This window comes from Apteryx rowi, unplaced genomic scaffold (assembly GCF_003343035.1).
Source record: "Apteryx rowi isolate R43461 unplaced genomic scaffold, aptRow1 scaffold_73, whole genome shotgun sequence".
NCBI lineage: Eukaryota > Metazoa > Chordata > Aves > Apterygiformes > Apterygidae > Apteryx > Apteryx rowi.
The window spans coordinates 360,263-372,401 of record NW_020451016.1 but is presented as its reverse complement, the minus strand read 5'-3'; the positions used below and the strand labels follow the sequence as shown (position 1 = coordinate 372,401).

Genomic DNA, 12,139 nt, shown 5'->3' with positions numbered 1-12,139 from the left:
CATATCTACTAGCAACCCAGGCCTTTACGTGTTTGCTGTTGCATTACTTTGCTTGCCTTGTTTTGGCAGATGCACTAAGCAAAATCAGATTCTAACAGTTTGACCTCTCTCAGTTCTTATATTCTCTAAGGGATAATAAAATCCAAGATACAATCCCCAGCAGTTAATGAAGCTTAACCTCACACCCTCTTAATTACCAATGCATTACACCAGCTACAGGAATCATACTCCTCTCTAAGCTATTTTACAATGCTAAAGAAGTACTACTGTGCTATTATTTAGCAACGTAATCCAAGCTGGATATGAAATTCCTCTTATATGAAATCCTTTGATCCTTATGGGTTTTGATAACTGTATAATTAATAGTACTTAAGAATTTTAAACTATCTATGTATCAAAAATATTTTGTTCAAATGGTTTTATGCAACTATTTTGCAAGCAGTATTTTCACAGGTATGATTAAAGAAGCATGGAAAATAAGGAAAATATTAACGGGAGTACAATTCACTGTTGATCTTTAATTGCACTAATATTTAAATAGTTTAAACTCACACAAATTTAAGTCCTTTTTTCATTATGTTAATTTTTAGTAAAGGACACCAGATGGTAAGTCAGGAAGGGTAAATATTTTCTTTTCAATAATGTATTATATAAATGTCAGTTTAAAGGACCCTACTCCCAAAAGGGAGGATGACTATTTTGATTGTAAACACTTGTGAACACAAGGTCTATTGTTGAAAAACACAAATGACTGGATACACATTTTTTTTTCCTTCAGTGCCCCTTGTACAACAATTTCTTTCCATCTCCAGGTAAGATTTTTAGTTCTACTCAAATTTTTCTTTGATATTCAAAGCATTGAATGGATGTCAACCCAAGATAAATGAGAACTGTGCAAGGAGAGAAAGGGAAGTAGAATTCCTGTTTTATGAAATGAAGAAAGGTTAATTGAATTATTCTAAGTAGCTACATCTTTTTTTAATGGGAAAATAAATATATTCTGTACTTGACATACATACAAGTAAACCCTGTGGTCAAGTCATACTACTTTCTGTAATAATTTCCTCCCATCACAACTCTTTTTAACAACACTGAAAACTAAGAATGCATAGGAGAAGATTAGATAATGTATTTTCTTATTTCATCATTTTCTGAATCAGCTCATGAATTCCTAGGTAAGTAAAAAATACATACAACAAAAAGGAGAACGATACACTGAGATAAGTAATGTGAAGAACCTAGATAAAAATGCTGAGAGGGTCCTTGTCCAGAATTCTGTAAACTCTGCCACAGTGTATAAGGCACTAGCCTAAACAGATTTAAATAACATCAAAAAAAGATTATTCATGAACACATTTAGAGATGAGCATTGTAAGCAATGTCACTAATTGAACAAACCAATTTTGCAAAGTTACAAAGTAGACTTGTAAAATGGTTGTTTCTGAATACAGAAGCCTAAACATGTTTTGTTCGCTTGTTTGAATAAATGACTACTTTCATTTTTATGATACATTTAATAGGCTATATAAGATCTCTGTTTAAAAACAAAGACTTATCATGTCATAACTAAGACCACGAAAAAAGAAGTTCTAATAAATAAACAGCCAGAGATTGGTAGATAGGAAACCTAAAATTTAAGCTAGACAATTTTCCATTACTTCTGGAAAATGTCTCTGTTAAATTGGTTTGAACATTTGATGAAGACTAAGCTTTACACTTCAGAGAGTTCTCAGCACGGGTCCTGTTTAAAATGTTTTCATTCTTTTTAAGCAGAAGTATTTCTTCTGGCATAAATATTCCTCTGCACCCATACAACTCCTGTGTCAAGCTTATGACAATTTTGACATGTCCTGTACCATAGAAGATTATATTATAAAAATGTGACATAGATATTCTACCTACCCAACACACAAACAAGAAAATGAAACAGAGGCATAAGAACTGTAATAAAGAAATTAAATTTTGCCAAGGAACTTCTCAAACTCCAAGACAGCTACAGGGCTCAGTCTCTCCAAAGTCTGAAAGCTGTATTTTGAGGAAACATATGATGAAAACTTTAGTACTTCAACTCTAATCTTTATGCCAAAAGGTTATCTTTACTTCAGAAACAGAGATAGAAAATTGGGAGAAAAGTCCACTAGTGTTGCACCTGTATGGATTTGAGTGGCAACATTTAACAGCATGCAACTGCAGCATCATGCATGAGCAACCGTCTCACTGTAAGACTCATGTATTTTGCAAATACAATCAGAAAAAAAGGACAATAGGAATACAGCCCTGCTTGCGTATATATTTTTGCCTTTCAGTTTGTTATGCTTTTACCTTCTTTATGTACATCTAAAAATATCAGATAACAACCGTATAAGCACCCCTTAATTTTATAGATCACTTCTTTCACAACAGCAGATTGTGAAGAGAAAGGGAAGGAGTTAGAATAGCACTCTTCCAAAACACAAGCTTGGAAAGCCCTGGTCACCATTCCAATCAGTTCCTCCATGTTTGCTGTTCTTCTTTTGATGAAACAATGTTTTAGAGCCATATCGATGAGGAAAAACTGCAAGAACAATGGTACAATGTACTTTGCTGTAATAAAAAAATCCATAATACAAAAAAGCAAAAAAGTCCATAATAAAAAGCTTCTCTTTCAAGAGGTTGTCCACATATTTAATACAATAATGAAGCTCAGAAACTGTTGTATTTTTTTTTCCAAATAACCCTAGCAATAACAAAAGTACATTTAGCTAGCTTCTTTTAACATTCATCTTCTCAAAGAAAAAAGAGTCAATGTGCACTTTGTTCTTCAGGTCAGCTCAGTATAAACACCTTGCTTGAGATGAAAAATTTTAAATCTTTTCCAAACAAGTACAATGGTGCTAGATGTACGAGGTAAACATATATAGTAATCCTCAAAGGGAGATGTAGGACGTGAACGAGGGTAGAACTTTGGGGAACACATTTCCATTCTAGAAAGCTATCCTCTATAGCAGAGATATAAGTGGCAGGTTCATAGACTATGTCAAATTAAGTTTTTTGCACCAGTATTCTTGAAGGAAGTGCTTTTTACCCTCTCTTCTTTTAGGAAAGGTTCCAAAAAGGGAATCTCAAGAAAGTCCAGAAGTATCCTGTAACAAAGTTCCAATACAAAAACAGAATTTTCAGTTCCAGAAAAATCTACTGCTAAAACCATAGAAATGTAGTAAGCGCACAAAGCATTCTTCAACTTTTCCACAGGAGATGAACAGATGCAGCTCTGGAAAGCAGTTCTGGACCTCCTGCACTTCCACCTCCTGCTTCTTGGTTCCCAGGGGAATGGTCCAAGAGATAACATTGGCCATGGGTCCCACTGGGAAAGTGTTTGGCTATATGGGATGTTGGTTTACGTCTGCCTGTATAATGACCAGTAAATCTTCCTCCAGAGACAAACTTTATGCAGCCTCCAAGGTAATATCAACTTAACAGAGAGCATTCTGTTATCAAGAAGTGATCATAACAGGCAAATGGAATCTGATTTTTGCTCATTACAGCTTGTGAGACTGTTTCCCCTAGGCCTAGATAAAATAATTACTCAGCTTTAAAGGAAAAATGGCAAAGATACACACATAGGCAGTTTTAGAAATTTATTATCAAGTCTGATATAGGAAAAGCAAGAAATGTAGAAATGTATCCAACACAAATAACAGATATCTCAACAATTGGCTAATTTTCATATCTTTACTACATTTTCTTTTCCTTTTTTGGGGGGAGGGTGGAGAGGAGGCATATCTTTTACTTGCCTGGAGCCACAAGTGGGACCATACCTTGTTATCAACAAGGAGAAGGGACTAAACTGCTGTATTTTCCATATTTGTATGGCTTCCAGAAGTCAGTTTGGCATCCTGCCTAACTTAGAGTGGATGCAATCCCCTTCTAATTTCACTGATTACAGTGGTGTCCAGGCAATATTCAAAGGCCTGGAAGAGGAGAGGGAGATAGCTTATGTGAAGTGAGCTACAACAGCTGTATACCGGGAATTTAGATGATCTTCTGTTGTGCTGTGCACTAATCTTACAGTAGTGATTTGTTTACTCTTATTTTATATCTAACCTGCCTCTTATATAGGCTGGTCAAATAACTTCACTGAAACATCCCCATGTTGTTTTCTGATTATTTTCAGAAGGTGTGAGGGAAGATAAGCCCAGATATCCTTTAAATTCTGTAACTAGGAGAATCTGACATCAGAAAAATGCCTTAAAGCATCCCATCCACTCTCTCTGCACATAGTTCATTCTCTGCATGGCAAACTCAGGTCAAGACTCTGTGTGTGTGTGTGTGTGTGTGTGTGTACATACACGCACATGAACATTCAATGACTACCTGAAAAACCTTCAAGAGTCCATATTTTTAGAAATTATGCATCATTCTCTAAAAGTTCAGCTGATTCCAAATATCTCAAATTGGGCAAAATAGTTTTGAGCCCAATAGTTTTGAGGAGCCTGAAAAAATGCTGGCATTTATGCTTCATCTAGTCTAACCTTACAGCTCAAATAATAGATTYCTGGTATTTTCATATGCACTTTCTTATAATCTAGTATTCTGCTATTGATTTATATAATATTTTATGGATAGCAATTTGAAACACCAAGAAAGCCCAAGACCATTTTATTAAAGACCAAGAYGATTTTACTAGTTAAACCTAGACATTTTCTAAACTCAAAATCAGACTACTACAAAAGTATATGCTAATGATGTTGCACTCCACTCACATGAATTCATCGGTAACTTCAATAACATTTTGGATTAACAAAAATATATAAATATCTAGAGAACGTTTTCTAAGAGAAAGACAAGGAACTATAGCTCTCCTATTGCTTGCAATTTATACTAGTGCAGGTTCCATTTCATATAACGGAGGAAAACCCTACCATACCGCAAAACTTTGTCTTGTTACTATTGGTTCAGCCCTATATCTAAATATGAAGAGGTTAGAAGAGGACAGGGATACCATATGCCCCACAGTTTTTCTCAATCTAGAAGGCTGAAAAAGATGGGACAAAGAATGTGAATAAGGGAGGTAATGAATATACATATATACGTATATAGAAACATATCTTGAAAAAGTATGGTTTCCAATATTTTACCCACAGAGGCAGCTATCTGAAGGTACATTTCAGTTTTCTTAGGAAACAAAGTATAGAACTGTTCTCCATACTGCATCTTTCCTAGATGCTTTAACAGTTGCACAGTACGTGGTAAAAGCATGAATAGGACACTAAACAATCATAATCTGGCCACTATTTTGCCAGAAGTACCAAGATCATTGGCCAGAACACATTCTACTGACATTCAAGCAACAGATCCTTTGTGATCTTATAGAAGTGACCTTCATACAACGAGTCATGTGGCTGGACAGTCTTTAGGAACAAAAATACTTCTGTTTGCAAAAAACCCAAACAGATGGCAAGATCCACAGCGTGCTGTGAAGCCTGAGATAGGACAGCAGCCTCTCTTTTCCTCCTCCCTCCCAATACCCCCTTCTTCCATGTATTTTTGTTTTTTTTAGAAAGACAAAACTCAAGCCAGCCAGAAGCAGAAATATCAGGGCAAAGCAAAAGGGCTGGACAAGAAGAAGAAATTACATAATCACAAGTAAAGCAGAAGTCTACCGGTCAAATTGTTAGTAGAACTAGGAACGGCAGCTGAAACACTGAAGTAGGTACTGACTATCAGATGTTCAGAGTACTGGATCAGATGTAATATGGTACTAGGATATTAGTAACAGTAGCTGAATAAGAAAGGACAAAAAGTTGAATTTCATCTTGTTGCTAGAAAGCTATAAAAACTCATTGGGAAAAGGAGGAAAGGGAAAACAGCTCTAGAGTCTCCAGAGTCAAGTTAAAGCACTTGAGCATAGTGCTCTAACCATTCTCCACCTGATGCGATGGCACCCTTAAAATGATCTCTATGTCTTTTCTGACACTAGGGGACTATGATCAAGCAACTATACCTATAACCATGGATTTGCTAGACCCCTGTTTCCAGCTGCATCTGGGACTGGTCTGAAGCCATACATTCTGCAAACATACTATAAAGCCTTTAAGACAAAAAGATATCCCCTACAGACTGGGAAAAACTTCAGTTCATCCTGAGGAGGAAGCAGTGTTTGAAACACAAACAAAAAGCCCCACCCAAACAAAAACAACAAAACCCCCAACCAAACAAAATAAGAAGTAAACACAAATCAAATTATGTTGGTAAGGAACCCGCCACCTGGACAGTATATAGATCCTTCTTACACTTGCATAAATAACAGAAGTGTGAAGAAGTAAACTGCACATCTGAACAGGAAAAAAGTGTCAGATGACTTTCTAAGTACAGCCAGGTAGTTGAGGGTGGTTTTGACCTTTTCTTTGTATACAAAGATGTAAAGGCATATACCTATACTCAAGGCAAAAAAGCAAGCAGCTTAAGTTCCTGCAATGAGAACACTTACAGCGTGAATGCACACCAACAGAGAAAATATATTTCCTAATTTAAAAGATGCACACAACTGAATCTGTTTCTGCAGAAGGTATCTAGCTGGCTCCATGTTATAAAGGCTTAAGTTTGCTTGTTTACCCTGAGACCACTTTTTCTGAATTGAAAAAGGCAAAGGGCATGAAGTAAGTCCCATTCACAATGGTCAGCGTGAGAATTCGTAGCCTCCAGGTAAGTGTCRCTTTCTTTTTTCTCAGCAGAGTACAACAGTGCCTACTGAAAGATGATATGCAGCTGCTTCTCCCAGCTTGGCTTTAGTCACTAACATTTTTACCTCATTTTTCAGAGTAGTTTAGTTTTGAAGTTTGATTTTCCCTGTAATAAATATATCCATATACTCAAATATATATGTTCCATTCTAAACACATACATTATATGCAACTTCAAAATAGTTGGCTTTAGAGTGCTGAATTATATAAAAAATATAGCCCCTAAACACAGTGAAGTTAAGAAAATGGATACAAGAAACAAACCTATTTTATTAGTTTCCTTTTGCTTTTTCTGTGTGAGGACATAATCATTCTTTTTAATTTTAAGTCTAAGTGTAAGGATTGCTATTGAAAATGAAATGTTAAGATATAAAATGACTGAAGGAAATATTATTGATTAGTTTTTCATTTTCCAATGTAATCTTGTTTTTTTTAATAATCTGCTACAGAAATATATCATATTATTTCTTATATTAAACTGTTCCCAGAATTTATAGTAAAAAGCTGCCTTTTGTTGAAGAATATAGATTGAACAGAAATGCTCTGAAATGTTTAAAATACTTCTAAAAAGCAGCATGTATATAGTTCTGTAGGATTTACCAGAGATGTATAATTTTTCAGCATTACGTCTTAATGCCAACTTCCTGAAGGAGCTTTGACTACAAAAGGCATGAATATGTTTTCAAAGGATGATGGATAAATTGGTGGGTGGTAATATAATATATCTTAGGCAGCTGATCTGGGCTTTTTATCCTCTACTTGTCTTTTAGTTATACACAATCTCAAGATAATTATGGTCTATAAGATTGTCTTTTCCCCTTCCTACTACCAGCAATATTTGTCTTGGTTATAGGTTCAAGAAACTTCAAATCACATCATAAAATTAGAATAGGGCAATTACAGCATCTCAGCAGAGAACTGAATGTATAGAGTGACCTCACAATAAGGACATAAGGTAGTTTAAAACTGCCTTTAGGTAAAATAATAGTTAATTACAATACTAGTTATAGAATATATTGAATCCATGCCTGAATTTTGTTTTTAAAAAAGTATATATATATAAAAAATATGTAATTCAAGGTTGATATATACAAAATCATGTTGCCTTTCTAGTAAAGAATACAGTCTAGACAAATATTGACAATAAATTAATTAGTATTCACACTAAACAAAACACAATGGTATTCAAAGATCAGACGTGTTGTCTTGAAAACGTGATTTGGTGGAAATGTCTAAATCCTGAGGAGCTCATTTTTATCACAGGAGGGGATTTCTTGATGAAGTGCTTGAATGTCCTCTCTTTTAGAAGTTAAGTAAGGCAGTCTTGGGGAAAATTCCTCTACCTCTGTCCTTTGAGAGCTATGTCCAAAGCCAGTCTTAGGTGAACTTCCAGGTGAGGCAATAGTGTTCTTTTAGATAATGCATATTGGCTTTTCTAAAGGTGCCCAAGCTTGCCAAGTGTGAAAGCACATAATTTTCTATATTGATGCTAAATGTATTACAGGGTCTCTCTGAAACAATTTCAAGATAGCAATACAAATCAGAGAAATTAACTTTATTGTACCTTTCCTGTTAAGCAAAGAAAGCAGTGAATAGTCAAGGCAAGAGTCGAAAAGCATAGACAAGAGTACTGCTGGATACATAAACACACAAACTGAGGAAGAAAACAAGACAAAAATATATTCTCTCAACTTCCCTGTGGTAATATTATCCTTTTATAATCTCTTATAGTAACACCGCTGTGGAGTTACAACAGAGGAATGCAGTATGATTACCTAGTGACTACCCCTAAAAATAAGAAGGAAAACGTATTCTAAACCAGATGATGAAACTCAATTAGTCACATGAGACTAATCAACCAGTCAGAGTATGAACTCAAACTGGTACAGAAAGGATGGAGGTATGTAATAAGGTCTGTTCATTAACTTGTAAAAACAAAGTGAACAGGAGCTAGAAAAATTATGCCATGCTGTGAGCCATTGAGTCAAAGGTGAATGAAAGAAGAATAAAACACGTTAGCCATTTAAAGATATTTAAATATAACACAATAAAAATATTCCTCTGGATAATTTAATTTTGATGAGGAAAAGTAACTGCAATGATCTGGTATTGTACAGTCAGAGAGTCAATGACTTGATTATCTATTTTAAAACTAACCTTTTAAAATATATATAGGATGTTCTTGTGTTATTCATACTTCACAATCAAATTCTAACCTATTTATTTAGGCTATATTCTAAAATGAAACAAATGATAAAAATTCCATCCCTAAATGAACACTCTTTAGGTTTAAGATCATTGTAGAAACAATCAGATTTGTCATAACCACAGTTGTATCTTTTCATTCAGAATACACTTTCTCCCAAATACTTAAGATAATACTAAATAGATAAGGCACAGAATCTAGCATCACTAGGTAGGAAAAAGAAAGTAATCATTTTGTCCAGAAACACAGAGTCTCTGAAGACTCTTAAGGAAATAGCCAGACTTCACTTGATGCAGAAGTAATCAGTAAATTATATGTTACTTTTGATATTAGAAAAAAGCAGCCTTAGAAAGACATAAAATATTTAATGAAGTTTGGTAAGACTATCCTCGCACTTCAGCAATTTTTTGCAGTGTTGATCAGGCTTTTTCTCCCTTAAAATTGTTTCCTTATAATGGAAACTATCAGTGTTTGATTAGAAGCTTGCTGAAGTCTGAAAGAAGCCTTTCTATATGACCTAATCCAAAGCTACCAAGTTTCCCAGTAGAAAGATGGTAGTCAGAATGAAAAGTACATGTAAAGGAAGTTGTACTTAAAGATGTTAAATTTCATTCTTCCTTCCTATAAATAGCTGCAAGAAATATATACATAAACTGTAAACTATTTCCCCTACAATATATTAAAAGCAGCTTAACTACTCTTTACTATAAGTAGGTAGAAACTGTAAACAGCTGGGTTTAATCAAACCATCCAACTTAGCCATCTAGTCTGCCTCGATTCCTTTTATAATCAAAATAAAGGATAAGTAGGATCCTACTCTTATGTCCCTTGGGAGGATCTTACTCCATTGTCTACAGAGGGAGGCTAAATATAATTCCCAAATTTGGCTAATGTAAATACTCCTGCACTTCCCAGTGTATTCTTGTGAACCACGAAGATAATCCATTTGTTACTATACAACATATACATCTTTAAATGCATTTAAATTCATCAAGAGATTACAGCTTTACTTGTCAAAAGATACTAGTCTTTTTTACCTTTAAGATGTTGGCAGGAAGCTCTTTAGCAGAAGCAACAAACAATTCATGTCCAGAGACAACTCCCTCCGCGAGAAAATACTTGAACAACAAATTGGAGTAAACACCAAATTTATCTTCCTCTGTGGAAACAAGAATGGTTGGATTTTTTTTTTTATTAGATAAAATAGATATATGAATTTCCACAACACTACAAAAGTTCTCTTTTCATGTACCTCCTCATTGGCTATGTAATGTAGAACAGAGATAACGGTTAAACAATATAGAACTAGAGCTTTAAATGTCATACTCAATAATATTGCATTCCTAATCTTTCAAGACAGAGAAATAGTTCTCAATCATGTTTGATTCTAAGATACAGATGGGATACAGACCTATGGTAGCAATAATGCCACCTTCAATGACAAGGTTTACCAACAGTATCAACTAAGATTATCCAAATCATGGTTTAATGGGAAGGAGTTTTGTTCATTTGGGAGAATTGTGTTAAAACTCATATTTTTAATGCTTAAAATATTAATAATGACTTAAAATATCTACTAATTGATGCTTTTTTAAATTTAATCATGTAAAACTTAGGCATGAGAAAGCCATAATGGTAGTGTTTCTTACAGAAATATTTTTATACCAGTATTTCTTTCAAAACTGTAAGAACTACAAAACAGGCAACACAAACACCAAAATATTGGGGGTGAGGGGAACCAACAAACCTGCAAATCTGTATAAAGCTTTTAAAAGCAAAATTTCAACTGACTGACAATCCATTTGGAATGCCATTTTTGAAAGCTATCCAGAGCAAAAACATGAACACATTCAAGACACGTGAACTTAAACAGTTTAAGAGACGTGACAATATGTGCTAACACATACCATGAATACTAATCTCCTGAAATCAACATACAAACTCCCAATGACTTCAGAAGGCTAGCGTTTCCTTGAGCTTTTCTTTGTTGCAAGTTAAGTATCAGAAATTATGAGACGTAAGAAGTCTCAGTGAGCTTTGTACAATTAAACTTTATTGTAACTCCAAATTATGGGTGAAGCAAACGAGTAAAAGAAAACTTCTGAAATTTGAAACATCTTCAATTTTCTTTATTTTTAGGAAATACAAACAACAGTAATGTTAACATCAGCATAAAACATTCCTCACAATACAATAATCAGATTAATTGTCCAGTAAAATTTTAGATCATGCCCTTCAGAACAACATGTTTCTGGCATTTATTTGCAAGTGATATCTGACATATTTTGGAGGGGGAGAAAAGTGAATGCAACAATGTAAGGTTTTACTCTCCATCTGCTAATGTGGTTGCTGGAAAATAATACACAGGGATGTTGTGGCAGAACAATACAGGATGATATTTTCTTTATGCAGGACCAACAGGACTCTCAAGCCATTCTTTGTATGATTTGGGAACAATTCCTCTCTATTATGAATCACATATGAAAATATAAAAAAACCCCACAGGCATAAAACCAAGAAAAAAGGCTAGAAAGAAGTTGTTGTCATTCAAAACTAAGTTGTAAAAAGTACTAAAGAAGTATTTTTATACTCCTTTAGTAGTATAGCATATAGTAGTATAGTATATAAAGAAGTATTTAAAGGAGTAAAAAAGAGTATCACTTTGATATGTACCAAAAGAGTAAGTTCTGGAGCTTAGGAGTCAAAAATCACCAATGAGGTAGGGTGGGGAAAAAAGGAAGAAAGGAGACGTATACCAAAAAAGGAGAAAGAACATAACAGCAATGCAGAAACTAGGAAGCAAATGACAGAAAAATAGTGATACACTGCTGCTTTCTGGATAGCATACACAAATATTGACACTTTAAAAGCCTAGATTAACAAGAGAAAGAAATTCAAAATCTACATTTTCAAATCCATGGGGCAGTACAGAATTTATTTCCTGCTTTTTTTTTTCTTTTTTAACTTTTGAATTTGGTATTTGTGATAATTGTTTTAATATACATTTTTTAGCTATAGACTTATAACTTGGAAAATTTGTTTTCTTCCTTTCTTCCTTCTCCAGAATGATCCTAAAGATACAGCTTCAAGATTACCTATTTTGTTGTTGTTATGGAGAAAGATTTATTTAAACTTTCCCTTTCGTTAAACTCAAGAAAAAAAAAAACAATTTGTACTGTTTTTAGATGAGACACAACCATAATACAAATGT

General features: G+C 34.2%; 1 protein-coding gene across 1 annotated transcript in view; it reads right to left on the bottom strand.

Annotated features, from left to right (window-relative positions):
• Window positions 1–12,139, bottom strand: part of ELP4 (elongator acetyltransferase complex subunit 4) — a 158,684-nt gene that overhangs the window by 132,954 nt on the left and 13,591 nt on the right. The window contains exon 3 of the mRNA XM_026087747.1: window positions 9,966–10,087. Coding sequence (XP_025943532.1) covers window positions 9,966–10,087 — 122 coding nt within the window. The remainder of the gene's footprint in view (window positions 1–9,965; window positions 10,088–12,139) is intronic.